Consider the following 21,421-nt stretch of genomic DNA (forward strand, 5'->3'; position numbering starts at 1 on the left):
AAGTCACCTGGTCACCAGTCCTGGCCACAGCTTCCCATTCACTCCTGCCACCACCCTTCTTCCTTCCCGGCCCTTTCCCGGTTCCTTGGTGCCCACTGAACCCAGCAGACGGAGACTGCCCCACCTCCTAATGCCCTGCCTGAGGAGGGGAGGAGGGCACACAGGGGAGTGTGGCAGGGACCCCCCAGGGTCAGCCCACACTGTCTGGCGCCAGCCAGTTTGCACAGGAACCTCAACTACGGGGGCCCAGCGATGACAAAACAAGTCCCTGGGAAGGCCTTCCCTTCTGGGTCTGGTGCCACATCGGCCATGTTACTCCCAAGACCACAGTACTGGGGCCAGGCCGATGAGGGCACAGGAGCAGGCGCAAGCAGGGGCCACCCAGCGCTCCTTCCTTTCACCGCTTCATCTGCCTGCCTGTCGGTCTGTCTGAGCACAGATGTGAACCCCAGGAGTCAGAAGTTCATTGACCTCCTCGGCAGAGCACACGCTTTGAGAACTGAGGTCAGGCAATGTGGTTTGCACCCGTGTGTGCTGAGGCACAAGCCAGCACAGGTACCCACCCACAGACACCGCCAATGCACACTCATAAACTCAGACACACACACACACACACACACACACACACACACACACTCTTGCATATACGCGTGTACCCACACATCTCTCCATGGCTCCGTCATGGAGCACAGCACTGACCTCCACGGCCCGCATCCCAGAACCCACAAACAGGTCCCCCCAGCTGCCTAACTGTGGTTTGCCTCAGTTCGAGGAGAGGGGAGTATGGACACTGGGACCTCACATCCCACCTGGAGGCTGATCAGCACCCTGGGGAGGCAGGAGGACAAGGAGACTTTGTGGGGAGACTCAGCTGTCTGACCTCCTGCTGTCTGCCAGGGAAGGACCTCTCTTCCTGCTCGTCCCGGCCCCCCTTGCCTTCCCCCCGACCCCAGTACCTGTCACCCAAAGGCACCCCCTCCCACAGCCCCGGAGCCCACCAAGGAGTGAAGAGGCAGGCGGAATGGCCATGCCCTCAGCCCCAGTGCCCTTCGGGCCCAGCCTCCCCAGGTGGTCCCCAGGCTGTGGATGGGCAGACCCTCAGGCATCAGCTAGGGTCTTACCGTGGAAGGTGCTCCGGGTGAACTGTCCCCCCATCGTGGGCAGCGGGTAGCACGGCCACCTCCGTTTGGCTGGCTGGCCTCGTCACCGAGCCGCCCTGGCGGCCAGCTCCCCTCCTCCTGCCCCCCACCCTCCTCCGTGGCCAGCAGCAGCCGGCATGGCAGGGCCGAGCCCGCCCCTCCCGCACGCAGCCCGCCTGCCGCCCGCAAGGCCGGCCACACACGCACACACGCCCCTCTGGCCCCGCTCACGGCTGCCTCCCAGCTCCCACCCACTCCCGGAGCCTCCCCCACCTCCCTGCGCTGGTACAGGCGATGGGATCTGTCATGTTTATTTACATAAGGAGGAGGAGACTGGAGGCTTCCTGAAATAGCCGAGCTCCAGAAAGCACTGGAGATGCCCCAGCCAGAGCAGGCAGACACACACACGGACACACACACATGGACACACACATTCACATTCCCTATCACACACCTCATCACACACACACACACACGCACACAACCTCACCATTCACCCAGGCTCCAGTCATTCACATGCCATTATGTACCTACTACATGCAGACGCTGGGGGAGACGACAGGATGCCACGGTAAGCAAGACAGACCTTGTCTCTGCCCTCAAGGGGCTTACAGTCTGGCTAGTGCAGCTTAATAACAAAGAGCTGACATCACTCCTATCTTCTTCCAGGCTCTACTGCAAGTGCTTTACGAGTATTAACCCCTTTGGTCCTCACAGGCTGAACGATGAGGTCAGCATATGGTTATTATCAATAGGTACCATTATTATTACTATCTGAGAAATGAGATGAGAAAACTGAGACAAAGAGGTTACCTACCTAGAAGGTGGCAGGGCCGGGCTGCAAACCCAGGCAGTCTGGTACTGGAATCTACACTTCTACCTCCACACTAAACCATTCCTTTAATCACAGACATACAACACACACACCAACATACACAGAGCACACTACCCGTCTATACTACATCACAGGTATATGCACAAACACAGGCTCATGAGCACTTGAAAGCATTCACCACTGTGCACACAGCCACCTATTGCCCACCAGCACACATACCTACACATACACACCTCACAATGTACACCCGCAGCACATGCTCACCCCCACAGACTCACAAAGCCTCTGGAGAAATCCTGAGGTGCAGAACCCGGCACCTCACACTCGGCGGAGAGGGAGAGGTGCAGAGAGGGCAGAGGGCGGTGGGAGGGCAGGCCCCTCTAGCCCTAGGCAAGCATGCTGGGATCCCAAGGCATCACCAAGAGAGCGGCCGCCACGTATTGAGCGCTCAGCGTGCAGCACGCACTGCGTGCACTGTCTGATTTTTATTCCAGGTGGCAGGGGCTTCTGTTATGTCCATTTTACAGACAAGAAAGTGGAGGTTCTGAGATGCTCAGGTTACCCAGCAGGTCAGAGGCAGAGCCAGGACTCAAGCAGACAATCTCCCAGACGTCACCCATCAGAGTCTCTCCCAGGAGAACAGGACAGCTCCCTCCTCCCAGGCCCTGGCTCAGCCCCAGCTCCTGTCCCCAGGGCCAGGGATCTAGTTTCCCAAGGAAAGATCTGGGTGGGACAAGATGAATTTGGAGAGATGGTCAAGAACCAGATAATAAGAATCTTGTAGGTCATGATAGGAAGCTTAGATTTTGTCTAAGTGCAATAGAAGTAACTAATGAGAAAAGAGGAGAGTGATATGCTAGATGTTTTTTTAAAAAAAATCAGTCTTACTCCTTTCGTAGAAAATAGGTTGTGGGAGGGTTTAAGAGTGAAATAGGGATATCTGTGGAGGGAAGGCTAGTGGGCAAAGGGGTGGGGCTGGGGAAGGAGCCGTGGGAAAGGCAGGGGCTGTCCTGTACCAGATGGAACTCAGAGACCTGCACACTGTGAAGGGTTGTGCTGGGCCCCACACCCTCAGCTCAGGACCCTGCTGCTGCTGTCACCCTGAGTGGGTCTGGGGGAGGGGCAGAGAGGGGGGAGGGGCATTCGGGACTGACCTAGGGTCACCAGCCAGAGGGCTGGGCAGGTCTGGGGTGGGAGAGTCCCCAAGCCCACACTGCCACACCCCCTCAGACCAGAGGCCTGCCTGAGACTCCTCTCTGGGAGAAGCTTCGACACCCGATTCCACACAGGGCGGTTCCTTTCTACAGGCACATGCTTACTCATGGCTGTGTGCGGCCACACGTACACATACGTACACACTCAGTGGCACATGTACCCAGTTCCTCCGGGAGAGGGAGGCTAAGTCAAAACCTGACCGAGAGGAAATAACCCAAACGCTTTTTCTGGGGTAAATAATCACAGAAATGGCAAACACAAGGCCTTATCGTGTGCCAGACAGTTCTAAGCATGTTACACATATTAACTTGTTCAATCCCCACAACAACCCTAAGAGATCAATTGCATTCTTATGCCCATTTTACGGATGAGGAAACTTGAGGCAAAGAGGCTGCTCTGGAGGCTGTTTCTACAGCAGCAGAGTCAACCCCCCTCAACCTGTCTGCTTTTAAATGCACCAGCTAGGCCCTTCCTCACCAGCCCCTCCCACTTGGCCAGCCTGGTCATCCCACCTACACCCAGCACTGGGAACTCCTCTTCTGGGAAGTCCCGCTAGGGCCCCCGGTGCAGACTGAGTCCCCCTTCTTGGAGCCTGTCTCTCCTCTGAGCCCGAGCTACGCCTCTCCCAACCCCCTGTCTTACTCTACCTTACACAGGGACAGCCATAGCCTAGCTGTGGCCTTATCTGCTTGCCCTGGCTTTTTGGATGCATCTCAGCAATTCAACATGACCAACATTTATTGAGCACCTACTGTGTGCCAGACACTAAGCTATGCACTGGGGACACCATGGTGATCGACAGTAGACAGGCCCTGGCTCTCATGGACTTACAGCCCAGAAGGAAACAGACATTTATCAAGTAGTATAGTGAGGAAGATACAATCACAATTCTAGAAAAGTGCTCTGAAAGAAAGCGGGGCTTGGGGCAGGCTTTCCTGAAAAGCAATAGTGAAGGGTAAGTAGGCACGTCCCTGTGTTGCGGAGGTAGGTTAGGGGAGAGGGTGCTCCGGGGAGTGAACATAACATGTGCAAAGGCCCTGTGGCTGGAGGGAGCCCAGCCCATTCAAGAAGCAAGGTTCATATGTCTGGAGCAGAGACAGCAGCAGGAGCCTGAGGAAATTTTCTGGGGGCAAGCCAAGGGGGCAAGGGACAAACCAGGAGGGCCTCAAAGAGCAGGGTGAAGAATCTGGCCTTTTTTCTGAGGGCAATAGGGAACCCCTGACAGGTTTCATCAGGGGGGCAACAAGACCAGGCCTACAATGCTGAAAGGTCACTCTGCCATCCAGCGTGCAGAATGCACGGGAGGGGGGCAGAAGGCACCAGGCGAGAAAACAGCAGCAGTCACAGGGTCAGGCCTGTCCCTGACTCACCCTGGCTCCTTGGGCCTAGCGTCATGCCTGTACAGCGCTGCCTCTCAGAAAATACCTCACCCATGGAACTGAATCTGCGTAATGCTCTGGAGACAGGAGAAGGGGGAAGTAACCCAGCAGGGATGGATGGGGGCAGGGTGAGTCCTTCAGGTGAGCGGTGGTCCTCACTCTGGTCACATGAGTGAGAATGGAGAAGAGAATTGAGACACGGCCTGGGCGGCCCCTGAGCCTTCACGGCACCATTGTTCGAGGGGTTTTCTAGCAGATTTCCCTGGGTCCTGTTTCCTACAAATCCACTTCCGCAATTTAAGTGGGAAGTGGCAATGTCCTGTGTCTGAGGGTTTCCCCCTGCTGTCTCCCCAGGGCAGTGTCCAGGCCTTTACAGATGACGTGGCAGCCAGCACTGCACCTCTTCTCTGTTTTATTCATTGGTACATCTCAAATTTTCATTTGGCCAAAGCATTCTGTTACTAAAAGGGGCGAGAGGACTTCCCTGGTGGCACAGTGGTTAAGAATCCGCCTGCCAGTGCAGGGGACACAGGTTCGATCCCTGGTCCGGGAAGATCCCACATGCCACGGAGCAACTAAGCCCGTGCGCCACAACTACTGAGCCTGCGCTCCAGAGCCCGCGAGACACAACTACTGAGCCCGCATGCCTAGAGCCCGTGCTCCGCAATGAAGAGTAGCCCCCGCTCACCGCAACTAGAGAAAAGCCCATGCACAGCAACAAAGACCCAACGCAGCCAAAAGTAAAATAAATAAATTTATAAAAAAAAAAAAAAAAAGGGGCGAGAGAACCATTGACCTATATCATTCATTCATTCATCTCGCATTCACTGAGTGCCAACTATGGACCCGCTAGTGAGCGAGACCCAACTTCTGCCCTTCAGAAGCCAAGCAGGAGCCACGCTGGGATCAAGGAATGAGGTTCCTTTGGCTCTGTCTGAATGTTTGCAGTGCTTTGTTCTGTAGCCAGAAAGGATGTTAAAAGGGGATGTGAAAGGGAAATCTACAAGCAAATCTATGGAAGTGACTACAAATGCCACCATTTATTGAACAGTTACTGTGTGCCAGGCACTGTGCTAAGTATTTCACACACATAATCACACCTACCCCCCACCACATCCCCGCAGGATTATAATCATCCCCATCTTGCAGGCTACAAAACTGAGACAGAGAGGTTACACTGACATGGAGTTCGAAGTCTACTTGAAGTGGAGTTCAGCTGGGTAACACTCAAGGCAGAGTTTAAACCCAGATCTGCCTGACCTCAAAATTCATGCTCTATCCAGAAGAGGTCAAAGGGCAGGGGCTCTTCTTGCTTAGGGAAGAGAAGACAAGGGGACAATGACCTCCTTGAGGAATCAGAAGGGTTCTAGGTGGAGGCAGAACCTAGGAATTTTCCAGTAGACAGAAGGTGACCTCCCAGGAATGGAGCTTAAATGAAGGCAAGGGAGACTGTGGACTTGCACAAGACTGGACTTCCCACCTGCTAACAGGAGAACCCAGCCTGGAAACCTTGGAGAAAGTAGACCCGTCTGTGACCTGGGCAGCTGTAGTCCCTCAAAGTGCACAGGCCGAAGGCAGGCCTGGGTGTGCCCTTGGGGAGCAACCTGGTCTGACAGAAACCCTGCCCAGGCTTCGGAGAGAACCCCTCCCTCTCTGGCTAGCCCCCGCTGCCTCTGCCCTCTGGCCCCATCCAGGGAACCCTCACCCCCTTGGCTCTCTGGGCCCATGCAGCTCCTGAGACCCTACCGTCCTTAGGACCCCCCTCCCCTCCCTGCCATCTCCTGTCTCCTGAGCCCTTTCTGCCTGCTCCTCTTCCCTCCCGGGTCCCATCATGGCCTCCGTGGCGAGCTCCCCACCTCAACCCTCCCCTCACCACATCCTTTCTCATCGACATCTCCCAAGGCCCAGCACCTCTCAGAACGTAAAATCTAGTACAGACCCAGCAACTGCAGAATAAAACCTGGAGGAATTCCCTGGAGGTCCAGTGGAAACTCCACGTTTTCACAGCCAGAGGCCCGGGTTCCATCCCTAGTCGGGGAACTAAGATCCCACAAGCCTCGAAACGCGACCATAAATAAATACATAAACAAACATACAAACACAATAAAACCTGGAACAAGTTCCCTGGACAATAGAAACCATCCAAATCGCAGACTCCAAGCTCTCTGGTGGGGAGGAGCCTTGAGAGTGTTGGGTCCAGCCACTGCCTTCGGGTGCAGCAAAGGAGGCCTAGGAAGTTGTGGATTTTCCCGTGGTCGCACAGCGGGTGGAGGGTAGGAGGACTGAACTCAGGTTTAATGTCTTCTGGTGTTTAACGTGACATACGGGTCAGGGCATCGGAAGGCACGGAAGACTGGACAAGGAGAGGGGATAACTTCTCTTTATGAGGGGGGCAGAGGGGCCTGATAGAAAGAGAGGTCAGGGAGGGGAGGCACCCCTGCTGGGAGGAGCTGGGAGGCCCCCCTGGTTGCTATAGTGTCTTCTTTTTTTTTTTTTTAATCAAGAACAAGGGATAATTTGATTGAGCTGATGAGTCACCTGGCATATGGGGCTTAAGGCCATTGTCCCTGCCTGATTAGACTGGGCTTGGTGCTGGAGAATGGGGAGCAGGGAACCCACACACACACAAGCTTCCTGCCACGCCCAGAACCAGGATGAGAGTGGAGACCGCTGCCTAGAGCCCGGGAGAGCGAGAGCGCGCACGGAGACGAGGACAAAGCCGCACAGGGACAGACAGCAGAGCGGGAGCTGTGGCTGCAGGGAAACCGGAGCCAGGGCGCTCACGGGGCATCCTCGGGGGCTGGGTCAGGTGCCCCAGCAGTGACAGCTGCCAGCTGCCCAGGATGATGGGAACACAACAGGTGCAGAGGCGGGGGCTGGGGACTGAAAGGGAATATGAGCAAACAGCCTGGAGCTGGGCGCCCCTCCCAGGCCCCAGGCCCAGCGCCAAGCAGCCCTTTCTCAGATCCTCTGAGACTCGTCTTGGGCCCCAGGTCTTAGGCCAGCCTGGACTAGACAGACGGGTCACCGTCCATGCCAGGCAGAAAGGACAGAACAAGGAAGAACAAGGTTTCGATTCCCAGGACAGGGTGTGCCAGATGGAGCCCACACCCACAGAAACCCCAGCTGGAAACAAACATTTGCCTGTGATAAGATCTATGTCCCCGGCCAGATAGGGTAGGTGATGTGCCACCCACCTGTGTGGAGGCTGGGAGCTCTGGTCTGGAGGTCAGTCAGGCAAGCTCCACTGCCATGTGACTGGGCAAGCTACAGAGCTTTTCTGAGGCTTGGTGCTTGGCTCAACAAATAATAGTAACTATGGCTGTTGATGTGTTGTTCAGAGACCCAGAGAACTCAGGAATCCAAGTAGAACCTGGAGGAGCTAAGATCTTCACCCCAACCTCAGAGAGGAGTGACCTAGGATACAGAATGTGAATACAGCACCGAGTATATATGTTACACCAAGGAGAAGAAAGGGAGGACCTGCCTCCATAGGTAATGACCTTCATCATCGCCGTCATATACCATTTACTTAGCACTACTCCCCTTGCCCCAGTCACCGTTCTAAGCTTTGCATGTTATTGCACGCATGCCTTTCACGCAAATGTCATCAGAGTGCTAGGTAAGAGTGGGTTCTTCTAAGTAAGCAGAATAAACATCGTCCTTTGTCACGCGGTTAGCGCTCTATTTTTGTTCGGGTGGAATAAATTTCAAATTTGAAGCCATCCCAGTGATCACAAGTGATAAATTAGCAGGGTCTGAACTCATAAGATTTGCTCCCTAAATTATAACCTTGCTGAGGAAGGTGGGGAAGGGCAGACAGTGAGACACTGAAGGGGGAGGTGAGGCAGAGAGATGGGGAGACCCCAGGTGATGCAGGAGACGGGACACATGCGCCGGAGCAAGACAAGAGCCTCGTCCGCCGGAGACGCGTAAACACACTCGACTGATCTGCTGCGCCTGCTGGATTATGAGGAAAGCTGGCAGCTAATAGCAGGAGGTTAAATCCCTCCTCTGCAGTCAGAGACCACCCTCCCCCACCCCAGCCACCTCCCTCCCCACCCCCTTCCCCTGCCACACACACTCACACACACACCTCCAGGACTCATGGTTCAGCCAGGTCTCCGGGTGCCCACCCTTTCTGGTCTCAGCACCCGGACAGCTGAAGCCACCCCAAGGCAGGGAGGCCCCCCCCTCCCCCGGCCTCCTTCGGCCCACGCTCCTGCCTCTGAGAGTCTACTTCCTCAGGCTCTCTCCTGCTTCCTCCCCCTCCCAGGTCCGGTCTACTGAGGGATGGCAGAGTCCAGGACCAGCCGACTTGGCCCCCAGCTCTACTCCTGTGCCTTGACCCTGGCTCCTGCCCACTGCCAGGGCCTCTCCCTCCAGCACTCGGGCTTAGCCATCAGGCACTAGTGGGCATGAGAGAGTGATGGTGCAGGACCCCACAGGGGCCAGGCTCTGGGGCGCTGCCAGAAAGGCCACTGGCAGCCAGACCCCTAGGATCTGACAACACCAGATACTATTCATTGCCGCCACTTACATGTGTCTACACCAGGTGCTTCACAGGCGATGGTGAAGAGCGGGCTCCGGAGTCAGACGACCTGGGTTCAAATCCCAGATCTAACACCTACTTGGTGCCTGTTTTCTCAATTGAAAATTGGGTTGACAATAATAGTGCCTACCTCATAGGGCTACTGGGGTATGAACCGAGTTCCCATGTGTGGTGTGCTCAGAACACAGTGGATGCACAGGAAGTACCACGGCCGTGGGGGTGCTACTGATGAGACACTTACACACCTGAAGTCGATACAAAGGCACTATCATTGCCCCACCTTATGGATAAGAAACTGGGACATGGAAAGGGGAGAGTTGGGATCTGACCTCAGGTCAGTTGGCCTCCAGAGCCTGCACTCAGGCAGTGCATGGTGCCCCTCCCAGGAGGGCAGGCGGTGGATACTGGCCAAGCGAATGATCACGGGTACAGCCTTGGTGAGGACCAGTGACCATACAGGGCCCAGGCCAGATCAAGGGTCAGGGGAGGGGCTGGTACTCAGGAAGCCTCAGCAAAGCAGAGAGGCTGAGCTGTGAGTCCCAGGGGCTGTCGGAGGGCAGGTGGGCCCTGAAGTCCCGGAATCCCCAGTCCAAGGAAGAGGCCTCTGCCCAGAGCTGCTCTGCCAGCCGCCTGAGGGCTTCTGCCTCTCAGAAGCCCTTAGTCCCACTGGGCCTGGCTGCCTCTCCCTCGTCACCATGGCCTCTGACCTGGTTCCCCATCACCCATCAGCGGGAGTCCCAGCACCTCCTCCTCCTCCTGCAAAAACTAGGCAGAGACTAAAACAGATAAGTAGCCAGACCAATCAAGAAAATTACATTTGCTGCCGGCACCTTGAAACACCTGCTCTGGGTCCACAGAAAGAAAGGGTAGCACTGGGAACTCAACACCTAGATGAGGAAATGGAGGCTCGGGAAGTGGAATACTGCATCCAGGTCACACGCAGCTAAGCTGGGATTTGGACACACACCTACCAGATATCAGAGCACAAGCGCCGGCCTCTCTGCCGTGTGGCCTCTTGGAATAACAACCCAGCTCTTAAAAGCTACAGAACACTTTCACAAAAACCTTATTGGATTTGCAGAAGCCCCTGTTAGGTATACCACAGGGCAGGTGTTCATCCCTTTCAACGGATGAGAGAAACAGAAGCTCAGGGAGATAGAAATGAATTGCAAAAGCTATATAGTGCCGGAGCGGGTCCAGAACCCAGATCTCAGACTCAGGAGTCCAGGGTCCTGGGCTTTGTCTACTACACAATGCTGCCCTGAGAAAAGCCACTTTCAATGAAATAAACACAGCATCAGTCAGAGGGGCCCAGGGTTGCCGCAGGTGCAAATGTAAAACTTGCCGATCCCCATATTAGCTGGCTCTGGACTTCGGCTGTGTTGTACCCACAGTCATTGTCCTGCCCTGCCTGGGTCCCTGCACCACCCACAGACCTCGCCCCAGCCGAGCTCTGGGCCCACTCCCATGCTGGGGGGTGAACAGGGGCTCTGAGTTCCGCGCACCAGATCTTTACACCATGCCCATGTGCAAAGGGGAAGTGGGGATTAACGCAGAGGGGCACCTGCCCTCACAGGCCTGAGACACAAACCTGAAAATGCTCTCAAAAGAGAAAGGGGGTGGCAGGTCCTTTTTGGGAACAGGGGGCTCAGATTGGCTCTGAAACAGGGGCTTCTGTTCACACAGAGCCAAAGTGAGTGGCTGACCTGTGGTCCAGCCACTGAACTATGCCAGCTCTGCGCCCACCACTCAGGGGCCGTGACTGGAACACACTGGACCTTGGCCACACTGGCTGCAGAGCCGAGGGCAGGACGCCCAGGCACAGAGGCACCTGTGAGTACTTGGGTCGATTCAAGGCCTGTCAAGAGAGGCCTGTGGCTTTCATGCCCACCGAGCCCACAAAGGGACTCAATTTCCTGCCACTACACCTCCAGCCCTACACCCTCACTCCAAACCCAGACAATCCCACATCACAGCATCGGTCAGCCCCACAAACAGGGGCTCTTGTCCCTAAAGGCCTGGGGAGACCCGAGCACGCGGCTGGCTCAGGGCTGGCTGCTCCTCCCGCTGGAACCAGAGCTCAGGTGTTGCTGATGGAAGGCGACTGTCGGGACTGTGGTCTTCCTGCCTAAAGGACTGCCCAAAAAGGGTGGCCACCGCAGGGTGCATGCAACGACAGAAAACCCATTTTCCTCCCTGCAGCTGTCTCCTGCAGCTGCCCCATCTCCCAGTTTGTACCTTCATCCATTGCTCCACCTTCCTTTCCTCTGTCTCCGGTAACATCTTCAGGCTCCTCCTCCAAGATGCCACACCCTCCCTCCCTCCTTCCAGCTGCTGGAGCCCCAGGTCAGACAATCCACCAGCGACCCCAGCAATGCACAGGGCGGACTCTCCAGCATCAAAGTTTAGAGAACAAAGCTTTCCCTGGGAGCCGGGACTCCTGGGTTCCAGGACTCCTGTGGCCCATGCTAAAACTTGACCAAGGCTTAGGAAGGTCTGCAGAAGCCTGCGTGGGTTTGGGGAGACTCAGGGAGGGCAGCCTCTTTTAATGTCTGCACAGGTTCCTTCCTCCTGCTGGGGGTGAGGGCTCCAGGAGGTGGGTTAATGCTGCTCCTGAGTTGGGTCCCACTACTAGGCGAATAGGAGCAAGGATCTCTCCCTAGAAAGCCCCCTTCCCTCTCTAAAACAATGCCCCACCCATCACAGCCTCAACCCTGCTTAGCTGAACCCACTTCTGCCCAGAGAACAGGTGTTCTCAGCACCAATTAAGGGAGGTGGGCTGCATTAGCTTTTGTTTGGAGGTCTGTTTTTACTAGTCATAACACCACCTCCATAGTTGCTGTGTGACCTGGAACAAACCAATCTCCTCTATGGGCCACAGTTTTCACATCTGTAAAATGGATGCATTAGACTTATGTATCTTTAACTCTAAACCAGGAGTTTCCTGAAGCAGGGATGTGGGAGGGGAATCATTTGGGGAAAGGCAATCAAGAATTCCCCTCCCTCACCCCTCACCCCTGCTTTCCACTAGGGTCTGGTGGAAAACCAAGGATGGGCCAGCATGCTCTAACTTACTGCTTCTCAGTCCCCTTCCTGACCCCACCCAACACAGGTACCTCCCCAAGGTTCCATGGCCTGGTTTACCCCTTGAGTTCTATTAGCCAGGCCACAAGTCTGGTGTCAGCCTCAATTCCCCCATCGGGGAAGTCACGGTGCCCTTCTATAATCCATGCCCTGGCTACTCCCACAGTTCAGGCCACCAGCATCATCCTGATCTGGACAATTCTTCCAATAGCCTTTCCCCTCCTCAGGGCTGCCAGGCTGACCTTTCTGCCTGACTGATCAGCTGAGTCACTGCCCAGCTCAGAGCCCACAGTGGATAAGTTCAACCCACCTTTGGGGAGCATTCAACGTCCTCTGTGAACCGACCCCAGCCCATGCACCTGGCCTCACCTCAGGCTGTGACGTCCCCCAGCCTTGAGGACCCACACTCTGTGCACTCGAACCATGTGTGTCCCAGAACATAGCTGCATCACACAGGTCCATGGCTCTTTGAACACAGTTCCTCTACCTGGAACGCCCCACACCACACCGATCACTCAAAAACTCCTACCCTGCCTTCATGTCTCAGCTGGGAGGGCTCCTTCCTCTGAGGTCATCCGACGCCCCGGGGCAGACTAGGCCTTCCACCTCCAAGGCATACCCGTGCGTTTGTGCAGCCCGGGCCCTGCAGTGATGCCGAGGGTCCCCTTCCCATACTGGGAGCAACCTGAGAGCAGACAGGTGTCTTTTTAGCTCTGGATCCCCAGCACCTAACATGGTGGGCACTGGGTATGCTCAAACTATATTTTATGAAGGAAGCAAGAAAAGGAGAGGAATTGGAATAGGGAAGGAAGAGAGGCCAGGGCTAATGGTGAGTGGTTCTACTTGGCCCCATCTGACCCTTCTCTAGGCTTCAGGCCTGAGGCCACCCTCCCAGCCACAATGACCTAGGTGGACCCAGTGGTACCAGAAGGCAACAAACTACCTGCCCCATGACCTCACAGCCCCCCGGGTGGCCCTCTTTGTTCCCTGAGTTCTACTGGCAGCACGAGCCGGTGTCCACTTCGGTAGAAACAACCAAGAAGCCAAGCAGCCAAGTGTGTCCTGGAACACTGAGGAACCAGAGCCTTATCTGACCATCTTCCCTGGAGGCAGGGGGAGAGTATCCACCAGCCCCTAACCGCCCACTGCAGGACTGCACGGAGAAGACGCTGAAATCCACGCACCTGACTCCTTCCCAGCCTCTCCCGGATTAAGGCAGCATGGGGATGAGCCCCTCCAGCTCGTTTGCATAAACCATTTATAGCAGCGCATTCAAAACCCACGCCATCCAAGAAGGAAAAAAGCCCGCTGCAATTGCCCGTGGCTCCCCAGTCTGTCGTTTTCCCTTCTCTTTTGTTTTCTACTTTAATGGCAGGAAGCTGTGCTCCGGAGCAATCTTACCCTGGCTGCTCCTGGCAGCAGAGGAGCTGAATTTTCCTTTCAAATTGAAGGAAGGCGATGAGCAAACATCCCTCAGCTGTCAGTGACTTACAGTTTGCAGTTACGAGCATCCATGAGCTCATTCAGTCTTCTCAGTAACCGCAGGAGGCAGTTCTTGCCAGGCCCCACTTTACAGATGAGGAAACTAAGGTTCAGAGAGGTTGACTTGCCCAAGCCACACAAAACTACTAAGTGACTGGAATGGACATTGTGGCTGATTCCCCAGCATCTATTCTACTCCAAGATGACAGGGGTTCTCCACCCTGGCTATACATTAGCATCACCTAAGGAGGTTATAAAACTACTGATGCCCAACTCCTGATTCCAGACCAATCAATACAGAAACTCTGAGGGTGGGACCCAGGCATGCGTGTTTCTAAAAGCTCTCCAGGTGGTTCTAATGTGAAGCCAGAGCTGAAATCCGCTGGTATAAACCAATCACAATGGTTCCATCCCCCTTGCCAGTGATTGGGTCAAGCATGGCTAGGTGACCCACTTCTGGCCCATGAAGCATACTGGGAAATCTGCAAAACCCCTCCGAGAAGGGTTTGCTTGCTCCTCAGAAAGACACACAAGAGGGGTCGTTCTTCCTCCTTTAGATATTGTGTCTGCTTGTGATTCCTGGGACTGCTATGGCCATGCTGCTACCAGCCCAAAAGGATGCCAACCCACAGACGGCAGAGCAGAGAGATGGAAACTCCATCATCCGTGACCTCATCTTAGAGCCCAGGCTCCACCAACCCTGACACCCACCCACCTCTGGGCCTCCTGTGATCTGAGATAGTACAGCTCCTCATTGTTTAAGCCAGTCCAGGTCCCCATTTGTTACTTGCAACCACGGCCCCGAGACAGCAGCAGTCACCTTCCCCATACCCCCCATCGCCGTCATCCCCTCTCAGACCATCCACCACAGGAAGCATAACTGACTAAGGGCCCCAGCTCTGGAGCTCTGAAATCCATCCCAGAGTTTGTTCCAAGGCCTTGCTTCCCACAGCAGCTCCCAGCCAGTGACTGAGTGGGGCAGGGAAAGTAAGGCAGGCCCATTCCTGGGGAACATGGGATTCCTCTGACCAGTGACTATGGCTCGGGCTTGAGGACTCCCCATGGGCCTTGAAGAACTTTCCTTAGACTTGCACTGTCACCTAAAATGCTTCCACCAAACTGTCTTCGTTACCTCTCTCCTTCACACAGGCTTACTTGCACTGAGGTCTAATGGCTCATCCAGCCTCTCCTCATTTCCTCCCTACTTTTCCTCACACAGGCATTTCCTCTATTTTAAAAATTATTTTTGCATGTTTACTCCTCTCTTGATGTCCACTTAATAATACCTGACCCGCGTAACAATGGACCTTCACCACTTCATGCCTGGACCACTGTGAGAGCCTCCTAAGTGGCCAACCCACCTTTGAGTCCCCTCCAGCCCATCCCCAATCCTTCCTACACAAACCATGCTACTCCCCTACTCAAAAAACTTCAATCATTTGGGAGTTCCCTGGTGGGAGTCTAGTGGTTAGGATTCTGCACTTTCACTGCCATGGTCCGGGTTCAATCCCTGGTCAGGGAACTGAGATCCCACAAGCCATGCAGCGCAGCCAAGAAAAAAGAAAACCTTCAATCATTTCTCATTTCTTACACCATCAAGTTTAATATCCTCTGCCTTTCTTTATAGGTAACTGCTGACTCAGACCTGCCCCACCAGACAATCCTGTTGTTTCATTTACACACCTGGAGGGCTTCCCCATGTGGGAGCAATGCTGGCAATTTGCAGGGCAGAAATGATTGACACAGCCCATTCCCAATGAACACCGAAGCTGCCCAAGATCTGAGTACCAATTCTACCTATTTCCACAGATGTTCTCAATGGCAAAGTCTCCCTCAGACTCCCTCCCATTTCTTCACCGCCCCCCCCCCACCCATGGGACATTTAACAAGAGAAACACATTTTACACACAGTCCTCCATCAACAAGAAGCAAATCCTCTCAAAGACTGTTACAATAATGAAAATGACTATTATTCAAAATAATAACAATATGAAGAGGAGGATGATAAAGCTGAAGATGGTTGTGATGATGAAGAAAACAGTAGTAATGATAATGTATGAAAAGCAGGGATAAAAAGTATTCTAACAACATGATCTCGATGATATAAATATATATGCAGTAGAACTGACTTCCCCTTGACCCCTTGCCATATTAACCAAATTCCTTTAGAAACTGGATTTGCTAGTAACAAAAAACAGAGATAACATAGACTTTTTTTTTTAATTTTTTATTTATTTTATTTATTTATTTATGGCTGTGTTGGGTCTTTCATTTCTGTGCGAGGGCTTTCTCCAGTTGCGGCAAGCGGGGGCCACTCTTCATCGCGGTGCGCGGGCCTCTCACTATTGCGGCCTCTCTTGTTGCGGAGCACAGGCTCCAGACGCGCAGGCTCAGTAATTGTGGCTCACGGGCCTAGTTGCTCCGTGGCATGTGGGATCTTCCCAGACCAGGGCTCGAACCCGTGTCCCATGCATTGGCAGGCAGATTCTCAACCACTGCACCAACAGGGAAGCCCAACATAGACTTTTAAACACATAAGGTGTTTCCTCTCACATAAGAGTCTGCACGCATGCAGCCCAAGGCTAGTGTGGCAGCTCTGCAGTCATCAGGGACGAGGCTTCTTCTATCTTTCTACCCCACCATTCCACATGACACTTCAAGGTTGCCTCATGGTCCAAGTTAGCTGCTGAAGCTCCAGCCACCTTGTCCATATTCCAGGTAGGAAGCAGGAGTAACACAGAAAACCAAAATCAAAGGACCTACACCAGCTATCTGTCCCTCTTTAAAGGAGCCTTACTCAAAGTCCACCCAACAATTCTAATTTACATTTCATTAACCAGAATATAGTCACATGGCTAAACCAAGCTGTAAGGGAAGGTGGAACATTTAGTCTTTTCACTGGACACATTGCCACCCCAAATAAAAACTGGGACCTCAGCTGTAATGGTGAGCTCCATTCCCTCTGGAACACATGACTGATGCCATAGCACATAGACTTCAAAACTGGTGAGGTCTTCCCTGGTGTCACTGTGCACCTGCTGCTCCCTCCAGCTGAACTGTATGCTCAATACAGGAAGTTGTTTATGAACTTGCTTATGACAGGTTGAGATGCCAGAAGACTATGTAATTTATTTAAATGTTACATAAAACGTATCAAAAGTCTCTTTTAAGAGAATGAAAAGAATGAATGAAAAGAAAAGCCACAGGGAAAAAATTACTACAAAGTACATATCTAATGTAGAATCTAGAATATATAAAGAACTCTCAAAACTCAAAAATAAGAAGACAATCCAATAAAAAATAATAGGCCAATGAGAAAGAAGGAAATCCTGCTGTTTGTGACAAGTTGGATGAACCTAGAAGGCATTATCCTAAGTGAAAGAAGTCAGAGAGAGAAAGACAAATACTGTATGATCCTACTTAAATGTGGAATCTAAAATAGTCAAACTCAGAGAAACAGAGAAGAGAGTGGTGGTTACCAGGCGTTGGGGGTGGGGGAAATGGGGAGATGTCAGTCACAGGGTACAAACTTCCGTTATGAGATTAACAAGTTTGGGGATCTAATAAACAGCATGGTGATTATAGCTAAAAATACTGCATGATATACTTGAATGTTGCTAAGAGGGTAGATCTTAAATGTTCTCACCACAGAAAAGAAATGGCACCTGTGTGACCACCACAAAAACAAAATGGTAACTATATGTTGGAATGGAGGTCACAGCTAATGCTATGGAGGCAATCAATTTTCAGTATATAAATGTATCAAATCAACACGTTGAATACCTTAAACTACACAATATTATGTGTCAATTATATTTCAAAAGCTGGAAAAAATAGTGGACAAAAATTTCAATAGACACTTCACCAAAGTAGATATACAGATGGTAAATAAGCATATGAAAAAAAATGTTCAATATCATCAGTCACTAGGGAAATGCAAATTAAAACCCTGGTGAGGTACCACTACACACCTATTAGAATGGCCCAAACTAAAATGACTGAGCATACCAAGTGTTGGTGAGAAGGTGGAGAAATTAGAGCTCTCAAAATCTGCTGGTGAAAATATAAATGGTACAACCATTTTAGAGAACAGTTTGACAGTTTCTTTTAAGTTAAACATACACGTATCATATGATCAACCCATTCCACTTCTAGGTGTTTACCCAAAAGATCAGGAAATATATGTCCATACATAGATCTGTACACAAATGTTCTTAGCAACATTATTTGTAATGGCATAAAATTGAAAAGAGGCCAAATGCCCATCAACGGGTATACAGATAAACAAATTGTACGTCCATACCATGGAATACCACTAAGCTATAAAAAGGAATGAACTATGAATACACATCACAACGTGGATGAATCTCAAAATAAGTATACTGAGTGGAAGAAACCAGAGGAAAAGCAGGTACGTTCTATATCATTCCATTTACACTGAACTCTCAAAAAATGCAAACTAATCTTTAATGACAGAAAGCAGATCATGGTTACTTGAGTATGGGGGCAAGGGGCAGGGAGGAGTAGAAGAGAGGGATTACTAAAGGCACAGGAAACTTCTGAGGGTGATGGAGATGTTCATTAACTTGATGGTGCTAATGAATATATATGTATGTCAAAACACATCAAATTGTACATTATAAACATGTGCAGTATGCATATTGTAGTCAATTATGTTTCGATAAAGCTGCTTTTTACAATCCATTAAATATGGAAGTGAGAGGAGGGGAGGGGAAAGAAAATTGTTGTTTCTGTTAAAAATAAGTTGAATCAGTTCCTCAAAAAATGAAAAACAGAATTACCAGATGATCCAACAATTCCACTTCTGGGTTCATACGCAAAAGAATTAAAAGTGAGGTCTCAAATGGATACTTGTACACCTATGTTCACAGCAGCATTTTTCACAATAGCTAAAAGATAGAAACAATGCAACAGATGAATGAATGAACAAAATAATAATTGAAATATTATTCAGCTTTCAAAAGGAAGAAAATTCTGACATATGCTACAACATGGATGAACTTTGCAGACATTATGCTAAGTGAAATGAACCAGTCACAAAAGGACAAATACTGTATGATTCCAATTATATGAGGCACCTGGAGTAGTCAAATCCATAGAGACAGAAAGTAGAATGGTGATTGCCAGGGCCTGGGGGCAAGAGGGAATGAGGAATTATTGTTTAATGAGTATAGAGTTTCAGTTGGAGAAGATGAAAAAGTTCTGGAGACGACTGGTGGTAATAGTTGCAAAACAATGTGAATGTACTTAATGCCACTGAACTGTACACCTAAAAATGGTCAAGATGGCAAATTTTACCTTATGTGTATTTTACTACAATTATTTTAAAAATATAAACAAAAAACAAATAAGTTGAATGCTTTGAAAGGGTTCTCTAAATGCTGGACCCCGCACACACAAAAAATGCTTTAAAATTATATATAGGCAAGACAACTGCGAGATACTATCTGAAAAAGAAATTAAGAAGGTAATCCCATTTACAATGGCATCAAAAAGAACAAAATACTCAGGGATATATTTAACCAAGGAGGTGAAAAATCTGTACACTGAAAACTGTAAAACATTGATGAAAGAAATTAAATAAGACACAAAAAAATGGAAAGATATCTAGTGCTCATGAATTGGAAGAATTAATATTGTTAAAACGTCCATACCACCCAAAGCAATCCTTATCAAAATTCCAATGGAGGGACTTCCCTGGTGGTGCAGTGGTTAAGAATCCGCCTGCCAATGTAGGCGACACGGGTTCGAGCCCTGGTCCGGGGAGATCCCACATGCCGCGGAGCAACTAAGCCTGTGTGCCACAACTGCTGAGCCCACATGCCACAACTACTGAAGCCCGCGCGCCTAGAGCCCGTGCTCTGCAACAAGGGAAGCCACTGCAATGAGAAGCCCACACACTGCAACGAAGAGTAGCCCCTGCTTGCCGCAACTAGAGAAAGCCCGCACGCAGCAACAAAGACCCAATGCAGCCAAAAATAAATAAATAAAAATAAATAAATAAATTTAAAATTCCAATGGAATTTTTCACAAAAAATAGAAAAACAGTCCTAAAATTCATGTGGAACCACAAAAGACCCCGAAGAGCTAAAGCAGTCTTGAGCAAGAAGAGCAAAGCTAGAGGCATCACACTTCCTGATTTCAAACCATAACAAAGCTAAAGTAATCAAAACAGTACGATACTGGCATAAAAACAGACATACAGACCAACAGAACGGAATAGAGAGCCAACAAATAAATCCAAGCACTTACAGCCAACTGATCTTCAACAAGGGTGACAAGAACACAAGATGGAGAAAGGATAGTCTCTAAATAAATAGTATTGGGAAAACCGGATATCCATGTGCAGAATTATGAAATTGGACCCCTATCACACACCATATACAAAAATCAACTCAAGGGCTTCCCTGGTGGCGCAGTGGTTGAGAATCTGCCTGCTAATGCAGGGGACACGGGTTCGAGCCCTGGTCTGGGAAGATCCCACATGCCACGGAGCAGCTGGGCCCGTGAGCCACAACTACTGAGCATGCGCATCTGGAGCCTGTGCCCCGCAACGGGAGGGGCCGCGATAGTGAAAGGCCCGCGCACCGCGATGAAGAGCGGTCCCCGCACCGCGATGAAGAGTGGTCCCCACTTGCCGCAACTAGAGAAAGCCCTCGCACGAACCGAAGACCCAACACAGCCAAAAATAAATAAATAAATAAATAAAGTAGCTATAAAAATCAACTCAAAATGGATTAAAGACTTAAACATAAGATCTGAAACTGTAAGAAAACACACGGGAAAAGCTTGACATTGGTCTTGACAATGTTTTTTTGGGTATGATCCAAAAGCACAGGCAACAAAAGCAAAAATAAATAAGTGGGATTGTATCAAACTAAAAAGCTTCTGCACAGCAAAGGAAGGAATCAACAGAGTGCAGAGACAACCTACAGAATGGGAGAAAATACTTGCAAGCCACACATCGGATAAGAGGTTAATATCTAAAATATATAAGGAACTCAAATAACTCAGTAACAAAAAACAACCCGATTTTTAAAAAATGGGCAAAGGACCTGAATAGACACTTTTCCAAAGAAGACATACTAATGGCCAGCAGGTACACAAAAAGGTGCTCAACATCACTAATCATCAGGGACATGCAAATCAAAACCATAAGATATCACCCCACACCTGTTAGAATGGCTGTCATCAAAAGACAAGAAACAGCAGGAATTCCCTGGAGGTCCAGTGGTTAGGACTTGGCACTCTCACTGTGGGGACCTGGGGTCGCTCCCTGGTCAGGGAACTAGGATCCCTCAGGTCACGCAGTGCGCTGCACTCCCCCCAAAAAAAGACAAGAAACAGCAAATATTGATGAAGATGTGGAGAAAAGGGAACCCTTGTACACTGTTGGTGGGAATGTAAATTGATACAACCTCTACAGAAAACAGCAAGGAGGTTCCTCAAAAAATAAAAAATAGAACCACGATATGATCCAGTAATCCCACTTCGCGTACATATCCAAAGGAAATAAAGTCACTATATCACAGAGTTATCTGCACCCCCATGTTCATTGCAGCAGTATTCACAATAGCCAAGATATGGAAACAACCTAAGTGTCCATCTACAGATGAATCAATAAAGAAAATGTGGTACATATACACAATGGAATATTACTCCATTATATTATACTCCTTTTTTAAGAATATTGTCCTGCCATTTGGGACAACAT

At 50.8% G+C, this 21,421-nt stretch overlaps 1 protein-coding gene across 2 annotated transcripts in view; it reads right to left on the reverse strand.

The window, feature by feature from the left end:
• The window catches only part of NEURL1 (neuralized E3 ubiquitin protein ligase 1), an 81,576-nt gene that overhangs the window by 33,317 nt on the left and 26,838 nt on the right, over positions 1 to 21,421 (reverse strand). The window contains exon 1 of one of the 2 annotated variants that reach the window (XM_036828705.1): positions 1,122 to 1,272. The exons of the other annotated variant lie outside the window; for it this stretch is intronic. Coding sequence (XP_036684600.1) covers positions 1,122 to 1,155 — 34 coding nt within the window. The 5' untranslated portion in view covers positions 1,156 to 1,272. Of the gene's footprint in view, positions 1 to 1,121; positions 1,273 to 21,421 lie in introns of those variants that run through there. 2 annotated transcript variants of the gene reach the window in all.

This window comes from Balaenoptera musculus, chromosome 16 (genome assembly GCF_009873245.2).
Source record: "Balaenoptera musculus isolate JJ_BM4_2016_0621 chromosome 16, mBalMus1.pri.v3, whole genome shotgun sequence".
Taxonomy (NCBI): domain Eukaryota; kingdom Metazoa; phylum Chordata; class Mammalia; order Artiodactyla; family Balaenopteridae; genus Balaenoptera; species Balaenoptera musculus.